Source organism: Colossoma macropomum, unplaced genomic scaffold (genome assembly GCF_904425465.1).
Source record: "Colossoma macropomum unplaced genomic scaffold, Colossoma_macropomum, whole genome shotgun sequence".
NCBI classification, from domain to species: domain Eukaryota; kingdom Metazoa; phylum Chordata; class Actinopteri; order Characiformes; family Serrasalmidae; genus Colossoma; species Colossoma macropomum.
The window spans coordinates 29,218,409-29,242,333 of record NW_023494786.1 but is presented as its reverse complement, the minus strand read 5'-3'; the positions used below and the strand labels follow the sequence as shown (position 1 = coordinate 29,242,333).

General features: G+C 39.2%; 1 protein-coding gene across 1 annotated transcript in view; it reads right to left on the bottom strand.

The window, feature by feature from the left end:
* Positions 1–8,681: 8,681 nt before the first annotated feature.
* LOC118826664 (calsyntenin-2) overlaps positions 8,682–23,925 on the bottom strand; it is a 166,289-nt gene continuing 151,045 nt past the window's right edge. The window contains exons 13-17 of the mRNA XM_036597697.1: positions 20,085–20,255; positions 18,460–18,602; positions 17,564–17,678; positions 13,127–13,311; positions 8,682–9,002 (exon numbers count right to left, since the gene is read on the bottom strand). Coding sequence (XP_036453590.1) covers positions 8,811–9,002; positions 13,127–13,311; positions 17,564–17,678; positions 18,460–18,602; positions 20,085–20,255 — 806 coding nt within the window. The 3' untranslated portion in view covers positions 8,682–8,810. The remainder of the gene's footprint in view (positions 9,003–13,126; positions 13,312–17,563; positions 17,679–18,459; positions 18,603–20,084; positions 20,256–23,925) is intronic.

Genomic DNA, 23,925 nt, shown 5'->3' with positions numbered 1-23,925 from the left:
ATCAGTAATTGTTTTGTCCCACTTGTTGGTTTTATTTCTTCTGTGAGTCACAGTAGGCGGAGCTTCAGGCTCAGGACCTATGTTTATTGGCTGATCATTCTTAGAATCCACACACTCGCCCTGACCATCTGATCTGCAGTCACAGTGAGCTTGAACTGGAACATCTGCAGCTTCTCACCCATCAGAATTGAGGATATCTACGGATAGAGTCTCATACACACACACAGTCTTAGAGGGGAGCAGCTCTCTATAATCCCTAAAAGAGGAAATGCTGGTGAGAAGTCTATTAGAAATGATCCTACTGTTGTCCACTCACCGGCCACTTTATTAGAAACACCTACCTCATAGCTCCACTATGTACGTGTACAATTACAGACTGTAGCTCAGCTGTTGCTGCACAGTTTATCAGCCCCTCATTCATGATTGGTCAGTTTCTGACCACAGGATCCCTGTTCTGCAGATACTCTTTGGGTGGTGGTCCATTCTCAGCACATCAGTGTCACTGCTAGGTTGAGAGTGGACCACCACCTAAAAATATCCAGCCGAGAGCGACTCTGTGGTCAGAGACTGGATGATTAACACAAACTGTACATCTACAGATGAGCTGCTGTCTCTAACTGTACACCAGCTACAAAAGAGGGGGTTCTGATAAAGTGTAACAACTTATTATTATTATTATTATTATTATTATTATCGTTGTTGTTGTTTGTCTAGTCAATAACTTATGTTGAGTATTTAACATGTGCTGCTTGTACAAATAGTTATAAGTAATAACTTTATTCTGAATAATAAATATACTAATAATGTTAGCACTGATGTAATAACTAAGCTATTTCTATTTACTTATTTATATATTATTTATTTATTATTTTTCCCCATATCATTGAAAAAATGACATCTTGAGCTTAAAAATTGCTGTATAAATAAAAGTTATATTATTTATAATATAATATAATATAATGTAATATAATATAATTATTATTATGCTGTTGTTGCTAATTATTATTGTCACTAGCAAATGTAATTTTTTCAGTCCTATTTTTCCTATGATTGAAAAGAAATATGACCTGGGTTTGAGAAATGTGCTGTACAAATAAATTAGCTAAAGTATAAATAGTATAATTTATTACATAGTTATGTTTATTATGTTGTAATGTTTAATGACCATCAATATAATTAGCAAATACTAATAAAAAGTAAATTGCTTGCCTATTATTATTATAGTAGTAGTAGTAGTAGTAGCAGTAGTAGTATTAATAATAATAATAATCACACTCCACCACCAGAGGGCGCCATCTGACCACATACATGTACAGCTTCCTCACAGTAGTCTCACAGCAGTTCCAGCACATTATTTTTGTAAGATACTTAAAAATAGAAAAACAATGAGAGAAAATATAGAAAACAACAAGACAGAAGGAAACAATGAACACCAGATTTTCTCCAAAAACAAATCTTTATTGACCTATGGACAGAAATTCCGGTAGTCACCACCAAAAGAGGGAGCAGGTGTACATTAAAAAAAGGAATAAAAATATTTATTTCAACTCTAGTTCTTCATCTCCTTCAAGGACAAACACAGAATGCCTGTAACAGTCAGTCATCTGGTTCACAAGTACAGAAACAAGCTCCCACATCCACTTATACTCCATTACATCTCTCTCTTTCACACTCAGACAGAGAGATAGATAGAGAGAGGGAGAGAGAGAGAGGTATGAGGTGTATAAGAGAACATGGCAGACACCAGCAGGCAGTTTATGGACAATGACAGAAGATGCACATTATATGAAGACAAAACTAATGCAGCTACATTTCTACTCTTCATCTCAGAAAAGACGGCCTTTCTGACTAACATGGACAATGAAACGACACCAGCAGCACGGGGGAAAACGACGTCCCCTCAGTCACGAACCTCAAAACACCTGTTTACCTTTAAAAAGGCGTCCAGCGAAATATCTCCTCGGTCAAATCTCAGTCTTTTAACGGACACCACAGAGAAATGCTTACAGAATTGTACATCACAAAGACCTTGTCAGTTCACTTTTCTGGGGGAGGTTGACGTGCTACCCGTAGTTTGGGACACAGAGGTCACTACAGAGGTCACAGAGGTTTCCGCTATCCGAGTTTTCACACCGAGTCGGGTTTCGGAGCAACGGCTGATTGGATCGAGTTTGGAAATGACAAAAATGACACGTTTTCTTAAAAAAGAACACAAAAACATGCTCGACCTCCAGTCACAACAATTTCAACACCAGAGGATGAAGGAGATATGTGCTCTGTTTATGGACCCATATGATCATGTCTATTCAGTACTACCTCAAGCCCAAAACTCATGCATTTTACAGCCCAGTCTCAGTCTGTCGCAGCTGTACTGCCTTGTTTATTAACACAGTCACTTTTAAAAGCTTTGCCTAGACTTTGAAAAGAACAGGAAACCCATGACTTGAAATGCATTAGAATAAAAGTCAATGGGCAGCTGCTGAATTTCATCAGTAAACGTTTCTGTATTTTTAAAGATTTTTTTTTTTTTCTGTCTTAAAAACATTCAGAGATGGGACTAGTTTCGCAGAGGGAAGAATTTTGTGCAGTTCATTCCCATCATTCACACTGGGGCAGGACCCCTCTTGTCACTGGGGTGGGACCCTCAAGAGTACATCTCAGTATCTTTAGTCAGGGAACATAACTGAACCATAATCCATTGAAATGATATTCTCTAAGCTGTACTGACTCCACACACCCCGTCTCGTCTCCAGGCTTTTTATTTTACTGTTCTGTTTTAAAACATTCGGTTATGAAAAGGTACAAATACGAACTTTTCACCTGAATGTTCCTACACAGAACCTTCATTTCTAACAGTGCAGTTGTGTGGGTGGAGTTTTCACCGGCTCTGCCTGATCCAGAAAAACTTTTCGTAAGTTGGACAAAATTTCATATGAACAGCTTTAATGAGCCATGTTGTCTCGTCAGCTCAGCTTAAGGCCTGTATTGTTAGCAAAGAAGAACATTGGGCCTCATTCACCAATGTCTTCCTAAGTTTCTTCTTAAATGTGTTCTTGAGGAAGATCCTAAGAAAAAGTCTACGTCAGATTCATGTCGTGTTCTTAAACCACTGAATCGTTCACACCTTTGAGCTCTTGAGTGTGTGTAGATTCTGTTCTCCCCTAAGAACAAACCCCAATAAGAAAACACTGGTGAGTCAGAATCTTCGTAAAAACTGCGCAAGTGGGTTTAAGAAGAAATTCCTTCTTAAGAACAGTTGGTGAATGAGGCCCAATGATCATTAGGGCTAGGCCTTCAGTTTGGACCATAAACGGCAAAACTCTTCAACGATAATGCTAACTTCTGCTAGCATGCCTATAGGATTCTAGGAGTTTGTTAGCACTAAGCTAACGGTGATTTGCATGAACAGTTCCCTGACGAAGCTGCTTCGTTTTAGAATTTTACGCTTCACCTTAACTGGTGCAGCAGTTAGATTCTGGCACGTTTAGGCACCAGAATGAACTACTGAAGTGTTTAAGGTGGAACGGAAAATCCTAAAAAGAAGCTAGCAGAAAATCAACGAATCGCTGTTAGCTTAACGCTAACAAATAACTAGAATCCCATAGGGATGCTAGCAGAAGTAGCGTTATTGTTAAGGCGTCCCAGATTAACGCAATTCTAGATCAAACACAGACATCTGAAGCTCCTAACAGACATATTTTCATATTATATGTTTAACTTGAAGCTTGTGACAGATTATTATCATATATTAGGGTTTATTTCACGTTCTAGCAGTTTTATAGTGACTCTTTCAGTCGTGAGCTCTGGTGTAGAGCTGAGCCTCTGTTTTCTCTTTCTAACAATCCATTGATTAGGCGGCTGCTCTTATTTACAGTCAGTGATGTATCTGCTCTGTTACTTGGTAATTATAGTAATAGTTAATCTAATGCGTCAGGCTTCAGCTCTTGAAGTCGTAACCAATAGTAGAGCTTGCTTAGAGATATCTAACCTAGATAGCACAGAGAAAAGCTAGTCCTGAATGGCCAATTGGGTAAAATCCACTGGGTATCTCAAGAATTTAACCCTTTTTTCCATCTAGATCTTAATAATGAAACGAGTAGAACTGTAATACTTGCAGAGTTTAAATTCAGGTGTTTTTCTGTTGAATTAAATGAACTAAAAGTTACAGACATTAATTTTTAGTTCCCAGAAATCATTAAGGCAACTCTGAAGGCCTACAAGGCCGTAAGGGTTCCCCTCTGATTGTCCGAGAGTGATGGTTATAGTTTAGAATTTGCATTAAAGTCACATATTTCAAACATTTGATCATGCAATTCAGCAACTGCCTATTGGCTTCTATAGTGTGTTTGAGTCAGTGGTTTCTATTCTTTACAAAGTACCTGGAAACGTGTTTAAATTACTGTCTGTGGTAATAAACAGTTCAATACAGGTGCAGCAGACAGAGATGAGGTGGAAAAATGCTGGCGTATTCCTTAAATCTTTATGTTTAACCCCTCAGAACTGTATTTGACTGTTATAGAAACATTAAAAGGCTCTATTGATCCCAAAAGGATCTCCGAAAAGGATGTACTTGCAAAGGTTTTCATTATTTAGTTACCGGCCAGGAAAAAGACTTACTGCACCTTTAGATGAATTTTTGCATAAGGCTCACAGGCGCCATCTGCTGGACAAAGACTCTTAGCTTTAAGAAGGCAGTTTTCACACCTGGATCCAGAGCAGGAACTGATTTCTGTAATTATGACCATGTTTTGGTTCACATGGGAGGTTCCGCCTTCACAGCACTGTCTTCACGTTTCCGCCCTCCAGCCACAGAGAGAATGGGGAGGAAAAGGGGGGGACGGGTTGGAAAAGTTGGCAGGGTGGTTCTGCTTTTCCACCAAACGTTATCACAAAAGGAGTCAAAATACAAGCAGGAGTCTCTAATGTAAGTACAGTGTGTGTGTGTGTGTGTGTGTGTGTGTGTGTGTAAACTAGGTCGTCTTTGCGTAAAGATCCACTAAGAACAAAATTCACCACTGACTGAAGAGCACATGGCTAATTTGGTTAAGTTGGTGGACGCTCCTTTCCACCTAGGTCAATGGATAGAGATGCTTAGAATGGATTACATTAACTGGCCACTTTATTGGAAACCCCCTCATTAACTTCACCTGGCAGCAGTGGAAAAGCCAGAGTTTTATTTTTGTGGGTCTGGTTACAGCTTGAGGGGGCCAGCTAGGGAGTATTACGCGATAATCACGCAATAATAAGGTTGACAACCACCATGATTTTATATATATATATACGTTCCCTATTCTGTCTTTTCTGCCTTTCTTGTGTTTTAAAACTGTTACATAACATTTAGCATCATCAGTACCATTTAGTAGTACCAGTTAGCAGTACCACTACCAGTTACCAGGTAACAGTACATTTTTCTTCATATTTTCAAATTACAAATACATCTCTAAGTGCTGCATGAGTACATCTTATAGCCTACTAGCACTGTTGAGCAGTCAAAAATTTGAGAGGGCCCAGCCCCTCATTACCAACCACTGTGCTGACAATGGACCACAGTATTGCTTTGGGAAAGAGTGACAACATCAATTTAGGCTTCAACAGTCACCCTGACAGTGCTGTAAAAGGTAGGCTAGTACCAGTACCAGTACCCCTTAGCAGGACAAGTGCCATTTACCATCACCATTTGGCAGTATTATTTAGCTTTATTAGTACAAGCACCATTTAGCAGCACCGGTACCATTTAGCATTACCAATTAGCAGTACAAGTGCCATTTAACAGTACCATTCAGCTTTTGCAGTACCAGTACCATTTAGCAGTACAGGTACCATTTAGCAGTACCATTCAGCTTTTGTAGTACCCGTACCATTTAGCAGTACCACTATCATTTAGCAGTAACATTTAGCATGATCAGTACCATTTAATAGTACCATTTAGCAGTAACAGTACATTTTTGTTCATATTTTCTATATTCAGCATTACAAATAGATCTCAAAGTGCTGCACAAATACATCATCTAGCCTACTAGCATTGATGAGTAACCAAAAGTCTAAGTGGGCCCAGCCCCCCATTACCAACCACTGTGCTGAGAATGGACCAACACCCAAATAAAATCTGGACAACAATGGTCCTGTAATCAGAAACTGACCAATGATAAATGGGGGTAAAGGGGGGCTGCTAAACTATGCAGCAACAGATGAGCTACAGGACAGAGTGGATATACTGTATAGTGGAGTTCTAAGTTATGGGGTTCTATTGAAGTGTAGGTGAGTAAATGAAGTTAAAGGTCAGTCAGGATTAAGAAACAGTTAAGATTAACCACACCAGGCTGATCAAACACACCCACATGTGGAGTCCAAGCTGGCGTCTTTTGGATTGTGTGCAGCAGTAGTTTTGCCAGCAAACCAGGTTAGAAATCCAAAGCACTCCGCCTAAACACTCCTGCAGTGACAGAGCGCTTCTCTTTAAAGGCTGCATTCATTTTTAATTCATAGCTCATGCTGTGTATTGAGTCCCCTCAGCAAGCTGCTATTCTAAGTAATGTCTGCAGCTGTTTTGAGTGGCTTTTAAAGGAGTAGCTCAGGAAAAAATCTAATTCACACAATTTTGCCCTTATCTCAAATGTAGTGAATCAGCCAAGGTGTGTAGTACCTGAAGTCTGCTCCTTTGGTTTTGCAAGCTTTGAAGTGGCAGATTTTTTTTTCTTTTTTGCTATGCAACATCATTTTTGAAATGGTAAAAACTGGATACTTTGTTAATAAAGTGTGTAATTCTGTATTTTTTTTTGTTTCTCTGTGAAGCTGACCATTGCCTGGCTAGCTAGTATAGTAGTTGACTGGTGTAATGGAGCATAAACAAAGTTCAGTACTGAGTTGGGAATGAGCAGAGTGACAAGGTCATTTCAGGCTTCAACAGTCACCCTAACAGTGCTGTAAAAGGTAGGCTAGTACCAGTACCAGTACCATTTAGCAGTACCATTTAGCAGCACCAGTACCATTAAGCAGTACAAGTACCATTTAGCAGTGCCATTTAGTTTTAGCAGCCCTAGTACGATTTAGCAGAACCATTTAGCAGTACAAGTGCAAGTTAGCAGCACAATTTAGAAATAACAGTACCAGTAAGCAGTACTATTTAGCAGTACAAGTACCATTTAGCAGGACCTTCTTGCAGTACCATTAAACAGCACAAGTACGATTTAGCAGAACCAATTAGCAGTACCAGTTCCATTTAGCAGTACCATTTAGCACTACAAGTACCATTTAGCAGTACCATTTAACTTTAGCAGTACCATTTAGCAGTAACAGTACCAGTAAACAGTACTATTTAGCAGTAGCAGTACCATTTAACCGGACCATTTTGCAGTATCATTAAACAGTACTAGTACCATTTTGCAGTACCAGTACTAGTTAGCAGTACCAATTAGCAGTACCAGTTCCATTTAGCAGTACCATTTAGCACTACAAGTACCATTTAGCAGTACCATTTAACTTTAGCAGCACCATTTAGCAATACCATTTAGCAGTACCATTTAGCAGTAACATTAAATGGTACAAGTACCAGTTAGCAGTACCATTTAGCAGTAACAGTACCAGTAAACAGTACTATTTAGCAGTACCAGTACCATTTAGCAGGACCATTTTGCAGTATCATTAAACAGTACTAGTACCATTTTGCAGTACCAGTACTAGTTAGCAGTACCAATTAGCAGTACCAGTTCCATTTTGCAGTACCAGTACTAGTTAGCAGTACCAATTAGCAGTACCAGTTCCATTTAGCAGTACCATTTAGCACTACAAGTACCGTTTAGCAGTACCATTTAGCATTATCAGTACCATTTAGCAGTAACATTAAATGGCACAAGTACCAGTTAGCAGTACCATTTAGCAGTATCATTAAACAGTACTAGTACCATTTTGCAGTACCAGTACTAGTTAGCGGTACCAATTAGCAGTATCAGTTCCATTTAGCAGTACCATTTAGCACTACAAGTACCATTTAGCAGTAACAGTACCAGTAAACCAGAATGCAGCTAACAAAATCCCAGCAGTTTTGATTTGTACAGTAGACACCAGATTCTTCATTTACATGCGGGTGGAGAGTCTGAGGCTAAGACTGCTTCCCCCCCCAGACTTGTACGATGGCCTCCTTAAATGAAATTTCTGGCTGTGTCACTACTTTGCTGTCCTAGCAATCAGCCAAGTGTCTCAGACCCAGTTTAGAACTCACCCAGTATGCTCCAACTCCAGCATCGCCACATTTTTGTTACTATCACTGCAAAGAATGAAATCTTTTCAAATGAAATCTTCTAAATCTGCTCAATATATCTAAGGTTCCTCATTACATGAAGTTGTAAGATTTCAATGATTATTCAAATTATCTGTAGAAATATTTGAATTTTAAATCTCTAACTAGTGGAATTGTCTTTTTGTATGTAGTATTTTTATGGCTTGAAATAAATAAAACTGTTTGCCAATGGATTGAGACCATTTCTGTAGTTATACTGACTTACAACACATATAAACATCTAGAAATAAGTTGAATGGCGTTATAACATTATAACAGCAACTCAAAACAATGACAAATATTACATGTACTGACTAGATTCAACATAATTTCACTTGCCAAAATATTTGCAGTGATGGTACAATATTTACCTCAAGGAAATGTAAATTTTTCATGGTATCTCATCACATATTTAAGGGAAAATTGTGCTTCGTGGATCTTTTCCTTCTTTTTTACGCACTGAGGTCAACCAGCTTGCAGGCCTGTGTGTGTGTGTGTGTGTGTGTGTGTGTGTTTGAATGTGTAAAAGTGGTTCTCAGCAGTGCAATGTTTTTTTTGGCCACTGTATCTTGCTCAGCATTCTTGTCTGTGGTTGCATGCTGGGAGTTGTAGTTCCTTCTTCATCGCTGTCCGAATCGCTGCTGGTGATGTCATCCTCCTCGTCCTCCTCGTCCTCCTCCACTTCTTCCTCTGTTAATTCTTCTGCTGGCTGTAGCTCCTCGATGCTCTTCAGAACACACGACACAAAAAAAGATTCGGTATAAATTACAATTAACTGAACTGAACAAGCACTAAGTGTGTCTCCCTCCATCCACTTCCTGCCATAAAGTGCCAAAAAAATTTTTTTTCAATAGCCAGTTTTTCAATAACCAGGGTTTGGGTAGTTATCCATTACAAATCACCACTTACTTCTCTGAAACTATAATGGGATTAATCTACTTATGACTTCCTGAAAAAAGTAATCGCACTACTTGTTACTTTACTTCTGTGTCTCTAAACCCACACAGATCTGTACCAATTAGAAAGTACAAGGGGAAAACTTAAGTTTTTACTTAGAAAGGAATAGCAAATCACAGAAAACATCCTTTAAAAGACATGTCAGTATCTCTGCCTTTGAACAAGACAGCCAGTTACACTGAATAATGTTATTAACCTGTTTGAAAACTGAGAAACTAGCCAGTTCAAAAACAGCTGCCTTGAAAAACAATCTTTATGAATAAACTATAAATCTCACGGAGCTGTTCCTGAATGAAAATCGAAAAGAAGTCTGGGCTATTTAGATGAGGTTCTGTTCCTTAGCACAGGGATTTATCCATCGGTTTCATAATAGCATAATGATAAGATGCTTCAGCAGATTGTTCGTTGAGCTTCCTGAGCTCACGCTGCACTGCTCATATTCACAATCAGTCAGTCTGCTGACACAGGTAGCACAACAAACTACACACAAGGACCAGCACAGATAATCTATATAGAGGAAATTTATGCATTAAATGCACTGTATTTAGTTAATATTGTTCTGTTAATGCAAGCACCATAAATGTGATAAGAAGAATTTAAAGTGTAGTGCATTGCATGACTTGATTACAGAAAAAGTAATCATATTATAGTAACACATGACTTTATACTGAGTTACCCCCAACACTCGCAATAATGTAACATTAAATAGAAAGCTGTTGCAAGAAGCGCAAAAAAGGGTCCCACTTTATATTAAGTGTCTGTAGCTATTAACAATACATGCAACAACAATGTAACTACTGGTAATATCTTCTGTCACAGATGGATTACAGTAGTAAAGTTTATGTAAATACATTAAATTAATAGATTCAGCTTCAGGTTTTTACTCATGGAATTACACAGGCGTCTCTTAATAGTTGTAACAGCATATCTTGTCTTATGTAGTTACACAGGTTCAATAGGGTGAGAGTCATGGGTGACATGGGGCATTTGCCCCCACTAAAATGTTTGTGAACTCACTTTAATTATAAAATACTGACATTTCTCAGAACTATCTACTATGTATAGAGGCTGATCTCCACGACACCAGGGGGCAGCCTGCATTCTGATGCGACACATTTTCATGCAATGCAATGTACTTTATGCCACGGTCAAGAGCCTAGCTAGTACCTAATCTCTACTATGTTAGCAATGGGAACAGATAGTGATTTTTAAAAGCTCTGGGAAGCACACAGTTGACTTGTGCACTCAAAACAACTACACAGCCCACAGCATCCATGGAAGAGGTCAAGTGTTGTATCCGATTCGGTTCCCCCTCTAATTCATGTTCCCCTTCACAAATCAAGCCCTCAGTTGTGCATTCACTGAACAGAAATCAACAACACAAACTATGGACAGCCGAAAGGTTGACACTAGGGGTGGGAATCTTTAGGCACCTCACGATTCGATTCGATTACGATTCAGAGGGCTGCGATGCGATTATAAAACGATTATCGATGCATCTCGATGCATCTTTTTTCTCTATACATGATTTATATCTTCCTACTGTCTAAAAACTTGGTAGTTTTAAAGCAAAGTATTTGTAATGATCCATAATGTAAATGCATTACGGATCATTACAAATACTTTGCTTTAAATATCTAAAATATCTTTCATTAATAAACCAAATGGAAGTGATGTAGCAAGTGAACTAGAAGGCTCTCAGTCAGAGACGCTGCTGCCACTCATCTGCGATAAAATGCGCTGTTACCCTGAAATAAGACCCAGCGGTAATGGGTGTCCACGCAGCGCGTTACAGCCATCCTTCCCGTTTTCTTTAGTAATCTTATAACTTCGGTTTTCGTCTCGTTGTAGAGAGAGGTTGGGGGGGGGGGGGGGGGGGGGGGATTTTGAGACTGGACGCTGAATCTCGGTTCCCAAGTGTGCAGCATAGCGTGAAAGCCCTGGTTCTCAACGACTGAGAACAGACAGCAGGTCACATAGCCCCGAGGTCTGGCCTCGCCAGTAGCGAACGAAAAAACAGAGATTAAGACGAACATTTGGAGGACTTATTCGCATTTATAAGCAGCGCGGTTGGTTAAATCTGCTGAGAGACTGTCTTTCTCTAAAAAGTTGCGAAAATGAACTCGCTTCTCTTTCGAATTTTCCCGTTCCACCTTAAATGGTGCAGCAGTTACATTCAGAATTTAAGGTGGAACAGGAAAATTAGAACGAGTAGTGAATGAGAAGTGACTTCAGCCTCGTAAAACAGCCGGACGCTGAGACATTTTACAAGAAACTCTTCTAGTTTTGAAGAAAAGGTTTCTGGCGGAGATGGGAGGAAAGCGGCTAAAGCTTAAAGCAGAGTAGAGTAAATCTGCGCTCTCGTTTATATTTTTAGCCCATACTAGGACATTAACACGTACTGAGACATACTGGACATTAAATGTTGTGGCTCCCAAGGTGGTCTGACTTCGTTGAATGGCAAAATGGCTCTTCTTTACATTTGCTTTGTGACTCCTGACCTAACCTGGCTTTAATGCAGAGGGAGCCGGTCGGATTTCTCACTCACCCAGCAGTGTTTTTGTTATGTGCCGCCACAGACTGTCCGGGCGCTGCACTTACCCACTTCCAGTTCCGCCTTTTGCGTTCCGTCAACATTGCGTTATAAATTAAATATTTAGAAAATCGATTTTTGACATTTACGAATCGATTCAGAATCGTTCACGTCCGCATCGCAATGCATCTAAGAATAGAGTTTTTCCCGCACCCCTAGTTGACACAGTCAATGGTAAAGGCCATGAAACATTAACATTTCCTGAACTGAAAGTGACAGTGACTGGATCAGATGCTGACTCAGCTATGGGTTACTACAAGGAATTATTTTGCTGTACTGGACAAAACTGTTTAAGAGGTCCGTGATCAGTTTCGGGTGGAATGATCTGGAAAACCTAATGCACTAAACAACATTCTTGGCTCTAAAACACACTGAGGCAGGCCTGGTGTCTGTTTATTGTTGCTAAGGAATTCCTAAAGAGAAGATGAGTGCAGAACTGTCCCTCTTCAACTGTGCCATCAGAAGAAATCGGCTCCAATCAACGACTGGCACACTTTGAAGTGTCAGATCTGGGTAAAAGCCTAGTAAACATCAGTAACCTCTTCAAGTTGTTCCTGACCACGGTGATGAGCAGTGCATTGTGTGAAAGGAACTTTTCTTGCTTGCATCGATTGAAAACATACATGAGAAACACTATGAGTCAGGAGAGACTGTCTGACATTGCAGTGCTGAATACTGAACAGGCCATTTACATGGACTTGGAAAAACAAGTGCACTTGATGTCGTGCCCCGAGGGCGCCATCTTGCACTTCACTAAGGTAGGACACCGTTTATACTTTGATAAATATGGGTTTTTGCTAAAAATAGGTTTTATACTTACTATATAGTTGACTGAGATGGCTTGCCCCCCACTGACGTAAGTCTCAAATGTCACCCATGGTGAGAGAGATTACCTTTGTATAAACGTCACACTTATTTTATATTTTACTTCTTTTCCTTTGTTAAACTAAAATCGCCAAAACATCATTTGAGCAGGGGTGCCAATACTTTTGCACACAACTGTAGGCAAAGGAGCTCTCTTCTGACCGGTTGCCCTACTTGTTCTTATAGTTTCAGCGTGAATGGGCGGGCCTACATCGCTGAAGGCTAAATAGGCTGATATGTGCAAATTTGTTGTTTTTTGTGACATCACAAAATCAACAAATTCAAAATGAGCTGTTTGTGCTGCTTCATTTCCATATATGGACTGAGGAGTGAACGTAACTTTAACATCAAACATGCTGCATTAACGTGCACCCAAAGCTGAAACAGTACTGTAGTGAAGGCTGGGCTCTCTCTGTCTGTCTCTCTCTCTCTCTTACCTCCAGTGGGTTCACGGTGATGGTGAGAGCAGAGAGATCCAAGTCCTTCTCTTTCTCGGAGAGCGTGTGCAGGTCCATGTCCTCCTGCATGTGCGTAAGGTAAAGCTGGTAGACGCCCAGGACCACCATGACCACCAGGGCGACGATACAAACCACTATCACTATGGTCACTGCGTTGGCCACACCTGTAGAAGGAATCGTGCTTAGTTTATGAGTATTCTCACGTTTCGCGTGACGTCACACTGCATAGTCGCTGCCATTTTGAGGACCGAATCAAGGAACTGACTGCTAATGTGACGACTTCAATTTGCTGTGCTTTGTGAATGATTCACCTGCAGGATGTGACAGAAGCTGAGAATGACGAGAGACACACAGACCTTTAATTCAGTGTTTTCACTCCAGGTTTGGAGCCCCTCCACTGTATAGTTTAGTGTTTCTCTCTGCTGTTCACACCTCGTTCAGCTCAAGAAGGGATTAATTAGCTAATAATATCAGGGATTTTAACCAGGAAACCACAGTTATGCAGTGCAGAGGTTTCAGGACTGGAGCTGAACTCTGAACTAACTGCACTAGCAAACTTACAGAATCACGTCTGTCTGAAACACAACATAGTTTTCCGACCCACGACATTCAGTCTGATATTTAATGCTTATGTTTCTCCATTCAAACCTCATCTAAAATCTCCAGGAACAGAGAGTAAAGTTATACCTGTCTGCAGCTCCGTTAGGGGGGCGACTGTTTATCTCTCGGCTGTTAACATCAGCTAAAGTGATCCAAAGGCTGGCATTGTTCACATCTGTGTTAATTAGCTGATGTCGTTACCCTCCTATGATCACAGACTTTTTTCTCCTCTTTATGCAACACCATGGGATCCTTTACCCACCCAAACGTGAAGAGCCGGTGGGCTTCTGTGCTTTTTAATGCTTTGAGAGACTCTCCAGACTAGGGAGAGGGGCTGAGTATGAGATAAATATAAATGTTAGGAAAACACAAATTTGGAAGCTTTCCACCAGTTTCAGTGGGACCAGGAGTTCAGGGGAAACTGTACAAGGATTGCAGCCTATTTTATCGACCAAGGTGATTGATTTTAGCCATCTTTCACCTCTAGTTATGCTCATGCAGAGCAGCGAATCCAGAAATTCGGTCCCAAATATGACGGCCACAACAGAAAAATCACGACTGAAACCCTGGGATAGTGACAAACACCAATAATAAACTTAATGCAGTTCATTCACATAGCAAAGGTGAGCCACACACAGTCACGCAGTGGAGTGTGGGCCAAAATGTAAGATGCTAATATGATAAATGAAATGTAAACCTCTTTTCACTCATCATATTTATTCGCTCATCTGGTTTGAACAACATAGAGCTGTATAGAATGTGTTTGTGTTCATTTACCAGTCCTTTCTATTAAAACCAGCCCCTCAGTCTGTTATGATTGACCCCATCTATGGGGTATGTTGTAACATTTGTACTCCAACAGATTTGTTTGTAAACAGTAGGTGCTCAAAACTGAAAAATGAAGTTTGTTTTCATTTGTAGCAGAGATGTGCTATAATAAAACACTATAGTCTTATGTAGTGTTACCCTTACTAGAGCTTCAACAATGCTGTACAGAAGGATGGAATGACAAGCAGCACGACACACAACTCGCACACGTTTCATCCTCAGAACAAAAGCAAATCACTTTATCTTTCTTTTTTATACAACTGGTTATGGGCCTGTGTCAACACAAATGACTAAACTGTGGATCAGTTTTCACCGCTCTGAGGTAAAATGCATTCAGTGACTTCATCTCTCGAAATCCATGTATTCTTTTCTAATTCAGACTCTGCCACCAACTATTTTCTATTCATCCACATCGCATTTTACACATTTACACACACACACAAAAAAAACTGGTAACACTTTCTATGAATGTCGCATTTGTAGGCATCTATAAAAACATTTATAACATGTTATAATGTATTCATAAGGCATTATAAACATGGTTATAAATATTTATAAAAAGAATTACACTGAATTACACTTTATAGCCATGTTTATTATACATTATGAATTGTTAATATAATGCATTATAAATAGTGTTAATAACATGTTATAATGTCAGGGCCAAAGAAGTCAGTCCCAGCTTGGAGAGCGTAAAGTAAAGACAAATACCAAGCTAACGGTGGTGTACATTACCTTTCCCACACTGGGTAAAACACTGATGGCAGCTCTAGTTTAAACTCTGACATTTGAAGCCTGTAATGTGCTTTATTGTGTATGTTTTAGTGTTTCAGTAAATCCCTTCAGTAAATACTTCAACTTGAAGCCTCACTCTTAACACTGGAGGAGGCTTTAGTACAGTACGCTTCACTTTACTTAGAGCGGACAAATACGACTTATGAGCTCTTATAATTTGTTATGATCAGCACTTATAATGTACTATGTTAACAATTCATAATGCATAATAAGCATGGCTATACTGTATAATGCATTTTTATAAATATTTATAGCTATGTTTATAATGTCTTATGAACGCATTATAACATGTTATGAATGTGTTTATAGATGCTTACAAAGGTGACATTCATAGAAAGTGTTACCAAAAAACTTCTCAAGTTAAGCTCTAAACCCTCTAAGCTCTAAAGCTCTAAACACAACGCTACAGTTCTAAAGTAAAGTCATTTAGAAAAACACAACTAATTCCCAGTTCAGCTGAAGACCTACTCATGTTTTTTTTTTCCCTTTGTATCTTTACAGAAGATAAAATCTTTGGAATGATTTATGACAAAAGGGTCCACAAATGAAAAATCCTCAAACAATTTTGCTCCAACTGCTTAGTTTCTCTAATTAACTCAAACTTGGAGTAGAGGGAGGCCAGGCAGCTGCTCTCCTAAGGAAGAGTTTTAGTTTCTGGATCTGAATTTTCCACCCCAGGAGAGGGAGAGAAAGCGCACAGGAGGTGGTGAGGTGCATCACGGTAAACAGAAGGTAGAGGCACCTTTGCAGAAAGTAGACAGGAAGGAGGAGGGGCTTCATAACTCTGTTAATCAATCAGTGAATATCCTACATGTTTATGTTTGTGTGTACAATATTGCATTTCTGTACTGGAATTAGTTCAGCTTTGTTTTGTGAATTTTTTAATTACCCATATATTTCGCACATATTTTGGCACTTCTGATTCATTCTGATAACATATAGTGTAAGTCATTCCGTACAGTAAAAAGATCATTTCATTTCTGTGTTTCCTTATGGAATTCCTGTAGGACTTCCTCCACGTTTTTAGTTCATCGTGTAATCAAGGACAGACTGTTGTTATTGAGAGAGAGCTTGTAGTTAGAGTTCTGGTAGAATGAGTTGATTTTGAGGTCTGTATGAAGAAGTGGCAGCCATGACTTGATAGCCATGATACTAGGCCTTCACGATTGGGCCATCAATTACAAAATTTGGTGAAAATGCAAGAAAAAAAACACACCTCTATCACTAAATGCTAATTTTTTCCAGTGTTTTTTTTCCAGTCGTATGCTAGCACTAAGGTATTAGAAGTGTACATGAACATTTTGTGGTTTATGTAAATTAAACAGACATCTGAAGATTGTAACTTCCGGATGGAAGGAAATTGGTCCCGTCTACTGGAAATCAAAACATGGTTGGTTGATTCCTCTGTTACTTCCTCATTATGTTGGTAGTTATGCTGCATTTAATTTTGCATCGTTTTTAACTTCCGTGCTTTCGAGCTACAAGGTGGGAAAAACCTGGATGCCTCCATGAAAGCAAGTATTGTAGCTAACGTTAATGATGTAAGAGATAACTTAAAACAGCCATGTTGATTTGTCTTTGTATGCTAAGCTCGGAGTTCTGAACACCACCCTGACTTTCCAAGCAGGAATTCCCAGCTGCAGGGGCCGTTCTCTTTGATTATTCCTATTGAAAAGTGGAAAATTCTGAGTAATGAGTTTCAGTTGACTGCAGCAATAATCTAACGTGTAAGGCTTTCAGTTCGGCCCCTGAAGTCCTAACCAATAGGAGAGCTCGCTTGACTGTATCTACTTAGATAGCACAGAGAAAAAACTCCTGACTGGATAATTTTAAATTGGGTTTTTCAAGATTTTAAGTCTTTTGTTTCCACAAAATGTAACAACCAAAAAAGAGTATTATTACAGTATTTGCAGAGTTTAAATTCAACAAATATGATGATTATATGAAATAAAATGAACTAGAAATTACGAGCGTACTAGAAATATGCCTGTAATTTTTAGCTCATTTTTACTCTTTTCTGAAGGCCCAATGATTCCTACTAATTCTGGATGTGACATGATCTGCTGAGCCGCATGATGGTGAGAAGAAATGAGTTAAGAGTTTTGAAAACAGAAACTTATTGCATGAAATGCATGAGACCTATGATAAAAGAAAAACTGTAATACATACAGATACATGCTCACTGTCACTTACCAGAGCTGTGGCCATTTGAAGGTATGTTTGGTTGATGGATAAGTTGTGTGTATTTGGGCGGAGCCACCATGTGATTGACATGTTTGACTGCTTTTTCTCTGTGGAGAACATTAACCTGAGTGAATCAAGAGAAACAGAAAGAGAGAAAAGTGTTAAGATCACACATATAATAAGAGACAGCGACGCTGCGAGAGTCCCTTATTTCATCAACTCTTACACGCATGTTTTCTCCATTCGTAGAAGCCTCTGGTCGGCAGCATCCCAGCACTTGAATCTAACACAAACTGACCAACAGACGTCCCTGTGAAATGGACGCTCCTCACTCTGCTCAGCAAGTGTTTCAGAGATTAACACAAACAGCCTTTTTTAATACTCTTGCTTTTTAATATATGACAGTAGACTTACGCTGTTTATTTATTTGTTTGTTTGTTTATATCTTTTATTCTTAGTACTGTCATATATATATATATATATATATATATATATATATATATATATATATACATATATATATATATGTGTGTGTGTTTTGAGATTATTATTATTATTATTATTATTACTATTATTATTATTATTATTGTTATTATTATTATTATTATTATTATGAGAAGCACTATAGAAGGTGTTATATAATGCTCATTTCCTGAACTTAACATATTGAAAAAAAGTATACAATTTATCCCCAAAAAAGTTTTGGTAAATTTTATATTTGATATATATATGTGATAGTATCAGGTGCGCACCAGATTTTTACCTAAAAAAAAATACACCACATCCCTTTCACTTAAAAATTACACCACGTTCCTTCAGGGGCTCCTTACAAATGAATGGATATTGTTGATTAAAACAAGACGTGTGCTTTTACTGGGTGTTCAAACTCTGTCACTCTCTCTCACCTGCAGTGTGAACTGGTTGCTGGTGTATCGTCCGTTAAGTTCGGAGCAGCTCACTCTGAAGCTGCGCACAGACATACCTGTCCGCAGGCTCTGGAAGCGCACCTGTCTGATCACCTGAGCGTAATGAGACATGGAGTCCACACCTGCAGCACACACAGACGCACAATTACACAGAGATGTTTGCAAGTCAAAAGTTTGGAGACACGATTTAAAAAACACCAAACAAAGCTGATGTTAGTAAACCTGTCATGTTGTGTTGGTTTGACTGCAAATGAACTTGACTGACCTGTCTGTGCTCTGCTCATAAAAGTGTTCACTTGTAGGAACTGTTACTAGGTTGGACAAATTTATAGAACATCGTCAAAGTTCACATTCAACTTCATAATAAACTCAGTGGGCTTGTACATAGTTGCTACAGTCGGATGTAAAGTTTGAACACTTTTGGTCAAATGACGTTTCACTGATTTTCTAAGTGAAAATAAATGAACCTTCTCTACAAAGAAAACACTTAAATACTGCATTGCTCTGCAGATTTTAGCTGCACAATTTCTATTTATTTGCTGAGTTTAGCATATTGGAAAAAAAAAGACATAGAATATAAAAGGTGCCAAGACATTTTGCGACATTTTATTTTTTCCCAAATGTTTTAAATTCAGCAAATAAATCAAATTTATGCACTAAAATGTGGAGAAAACATTTAGTATTTACGTAATTGTGTATTAAAATGTGCAGAAGTGTGTTCTCTGTGGAGGATGTGTAACTTATTTTCACTTACACTCTGAAAGTGTTTTAAAAAACAACACATTCTGTGTTACTTTTGACACAAAATGTGATGAAATATTTCTGTGCCCAGTTATGGAAACACACTTTGTGTTATCTTTAACATAGATATGACATTATTTAACCATGTGTCAAACGCAAGGCCCACAAAATTATTTGAATTTTCTATTAATATTAGCTTGTTTCACCATGAGCTGCACTACAGTTCCCAGCATGCACTACAACATAATGTGCACTTCGACCCCCTCCCCCCAACAACGACCTATGGGCCAGCAGGTACACATTAAGAAAAGATGCCAGGTGTCTAGTTCGGGCAAATAGGCAGTTTTAAAAACCTACTGCACACTGGGGACATTTAAAGAGGTTTAACAGTGATCTGCAGCTAATGTAGCCTGTTGTTTTGTATAAAACAACGTGTTTTTATTTAAAAATTTTATTTGAATAGTTCACGTATTCAATGCCTAATTTTTGCTGCAGTAGTTTTGGCATATTTTGAATAAACAATGGCCTGTTCAGGTTAAGGCAAAACGTTAAGTAAGAATAAAATAAAAACACAGCTGACCAACAGATTTGTTGAGATTTTTTAATTTGGCCCTTTTAGTGGTTGAGTTTGACACCCCTGACTTAGAGTGTAAAAAAAATCAATAAAAAGTCAGACGAGGGGTGCTTAAACTTTTGCACACATCCTGTACATTTAATAATAGTTGCCTACAGTGAAAGCAGAGCATGGAGAGATCACGTGTACAATATTTTTTTTAAAAATCAGTGTTTGCGTCCAGACCTGTTAACGTCAGTGTATAAGGGAGATTTTAGTTCAGTGTTTTGGACGTTTGTGCTGTATTCACCATAAATGGACATCCCAGTGGTGGAGTTGGTGCAGTCCAGATGTTTTCCCAGTAGTGCACTGCGGGGCAGGTGCAGACTCTCCAGACCCTTCTTTAACTCCTCCCCCAAAACCAGGACGTCACAGTAGTCGAGGTTGTGGACCATCTCCTCTAAAACCCCTGACCTGTGCTCTGCACACAAACGTTAATGCAGACGTTCAGCCGAACATCGAGTGTACACACTTTTCCTCCTGACCGCAAAAGATGTTGATCAGTTAAGACATGTCCAGTTCTGCACTGGAGCTGCAAGGCTAATGTAGCTAACAAGTGATAGAAGCTTATATATCAACAATCAGCACTGGGCTAACTGCACACTGAAAACATCACAGTGACGTCTGATAGACTTGAGGATTAGTGCCACAGTGCTGTTCTGACTGACCTGAACCGATCATGAAGTCTTAGAACTTGGACAAACATGTAACAGCATCTATTTAAACATTTGACTCTCTCTCTCTCTCTCTCTCTCTCTCTCTCTCTCTCTCTCTCTCTCTCTCTCTCTCCCCCCTTCCTCCCTCCCTTAGTTGTAATTCTCTCTCTAGCTCGGTATCTCTCTCTCTCTGTATGTCTCTCTTTTTCTCTTAGTTCTCTCTCTGTATGCCTCTTTTTCTCATATCTCTCTCTGTATGTCTCTCTCTTTCTCATATTTCTCCCTGTGTCTCTCTTTTTCTCTTATATCTCTCTCTGTATGTCTCTCTTTCTCTTATTTCTCTCTGTGTCTCTCTTTCTCTTATGTCTGTCTGTGTCTCTCTTTCTCAATCTCTCTGTCTCTGTCTCTCTTTCTCTTATTTCTCTCTCTGCAAGTCTCTATCTGTATGTCTCTCCCTCTGTGTCTCTCTCCTTCTCTTATTTCTCTCTCTGTCTCTCTCTCTTTCTCTTATTTCTGTCTGTGTCTCTCTCTTTCTCGATCTCTCTGTATGTCTCTCTTTCTCTTATTTCTCTCTGTGCAAGTCTCTCTCTTTCTCATATCTCTCTCTGTATGTCTCTCCCTCTTATTTCTCTCTCTGTGTCTCTCTCTTTCTCTTATTTCTCTCTCTGTATGTCTCTCCATCTTATTTCTCTGTCTCTCTGAATGTCTCTCTCTTTCTCTATCTCTCTCCCCTTTTCTTTCTCTCACTCTCTCCCTTTCTCTCTCTTTCTTTACCATTCTTTTACTGTCTCTCTCCTTCCCCCTTTCCCTCTATCTCTTTTTTCTCTCTCCCTTAGTTCTAAGTTTTTGGAGGCTCTGTATAGCTTTATATTATGTTTTACTATACAAATAAAACAATTATTCATTATGATTATTATTATTATTATCATTATTGCTATTATTATCTCTTCTCTTTTCCTCTCTCTCTCTTTCACTATTTTCTACCTTCTTTCTCTGTTTCTCTCTTCCCCTTCACCCACCCTCTTTCTCTCTCTCATTCTCTCCCTTTTGCACTCTCTCACTCTTTCTCTTTCTTTTTCTTTGTAAGGCTCTCTCTCTCCCTCTTGTTTCTATCTCTCTCTGTCAACCAGCAGCAGATGCTCTCTCAGGTGTGTATGAAAAGTTAAAATCTGTGATGTGTTTGCGAGAATTAAATGAGGTGAGAGAGAGAGAGAGAGAGGGAGACGGAGAGGGAGAAAGAGGGAGTTTATAACGAAAGCCAGAGGAAGGACGTGTTCATAAATGAATGAGGATATCATCTATTTAGAGCTGAGATGGGACTGCGCTCGCGGCCCAGGTGTCGTTTCTTCACTTATTTATGACTTTGTTGTTGTTTTGCTGTTTTTATCCCTCAGCAGAGCCGCACGCACGGATAGATAAATTAATAATGTAATGTTCTGCCGCCGCGTGCTGGTTTGTACTCACTGAAGGCAGCGCCTCTCTCTAACTGAGTATATAAATGCAGTGTTGAATTATACACTCACCGGCCACTTTATTAGAGACTGTAGCTCAACTGTTGATGTACAGTTTGTGTTATTCATCCTATAGTTCTTTATCAATGGTCAGTTTCTGACCACAGAGCTGCTCTTGGCTGGATATTTTTGGGTGGTGGTCCACTCTCAACCTTGCAGTGACACTGACGTCCTGAGAATGGACCACCACCCAAATAATACCTGGAGAACAGCGGTCCTGTGGTCAGAAACTAAACAATGATAAATTGGGTTTTATTTTGTTTTTTAGTGGGCTGATAAATCTATGCTCCACCCACAAACGTGGTCTTTCATAGCAGCTGTTGCTAGGTTAGACAAGAGCACTGACAACAATTCAATGCAATCTAATGAGAAACTGTAGCACTGTTTTTGTCAAAGTACAATTTAGGTGCATTTTTAATTTCAAATGCTTTTTATTGTGTATGCATGTAAAACAAAAATCATTTGACATTTGAAATTAATAAAACATTTTAAATTGAATTAGATTTTTTTTTGCCAATGTTCTGTAAAGCACGTCCAACCTAGCAACATCTGCTAGTAAAGAACACATTTGTGGACAGAGCATGAAAAAACTAATTGCACATGACAACAGATGGGCAATAGTCTGCACTTGTACACTATATAGTGGACCTATAAAGTAGGTGTTTTCAATAAAGTGGCCAGAGAGTGGAAGTACAAGGTATGGGTTTCCAATAAAGTGGCCTGTGAGTGGAAGAACAAGGTATGTGTTTCCAGTAAAGTGGCCAGCGAGTGGAAGAACAAGGTATGTGTTTCTAATAAAGTGGCCAGTGAGTGGAACTATAAGGTACGTGTTTCCAGTAAAGTGGCCAGTTAGTGGAAGCACAAGGTAGGTGTTTCCAATAAAGTGACCAGTGAGTGGAAGTACAAGGTATGTGTTTCCAATAAAGTGACCAGTGAGTGGAAGTACAAGGTATGGGTTTCCAATAAAGTGACCAGTGAGTGGAAGTACAAGGTATGGGTTTCCAATAAAGTGGCCAGTGAGTGAAGGCACAAGGTATGTATTTCCAATAAAGTGACCAGTGAGTGGAAGCACAAGGTATGGGTTTCCAATAAAGTGACCAGTGAGTGGAAGCACAAGGTATGTGTTTCTAATAAAGTGGCCAGTTAGAGGAAGTACAAGGTATGTGTTTTCAGTAAAGTGGCCAGTTAGTAAGTACAAGGCAGGTGTTTCTAATAAAGTGGCCAGTGAGTGAAAGTACAAGGTGTTTCCAATAAAGTGACCAGTGAGTGGAAGTACAAGGCAAGTGTTTCTAATAAAGTGGCCAGTGAGTGGAAGTACAAGGTAGGTGTTTCTAATAAAGTGGCCACTGAGTGAAAGTACAAGGTACATGTTTCTAATAATGTGGCCAGTAAATGGAAGTACACAGTACGTGTTTCTAATAAAGTGGCCAGTGAGTGGATACAAGTTTTTAGTCAGGATAAACTTTACATCATGCATTGTTTTGATGCAGTGTGGTGCTGACATAGCAGGATGTTAGCCTTCATCTATTTAATACTTAAATAGTGTAAATAGAGTATTTTGGTCTTTTTATGTGTTTGTGTCTCTGTCTCTCTTCTGGTCCTTCCCTTCACAGGTGTACCTGCCCTGCAGTCAGTCATGTGAGGAGGACTTCTAACCAATCAGAGGCCTGGCTGGTGTAGATGGGGGGAGGAGCCTAAGATTTAAAAGAGGCCTTCAAGATGGCTGAAGAGAGAGGACTGATTAAATGTGTGCTGTATTTTAGATATTTTACCAGCACTTCTTTTAACTTAGTTTGCAAGATTTTGTCTTGTGTTTGGAGAAGTGTTTTGTGGTATTTTACCTGCACACTTTTAACTGTTTTACAAGAGATTGTTTGGTTATTTGTACCACCTGGGGTTTCAAACAGGTCAGAGGAGTGCCTAT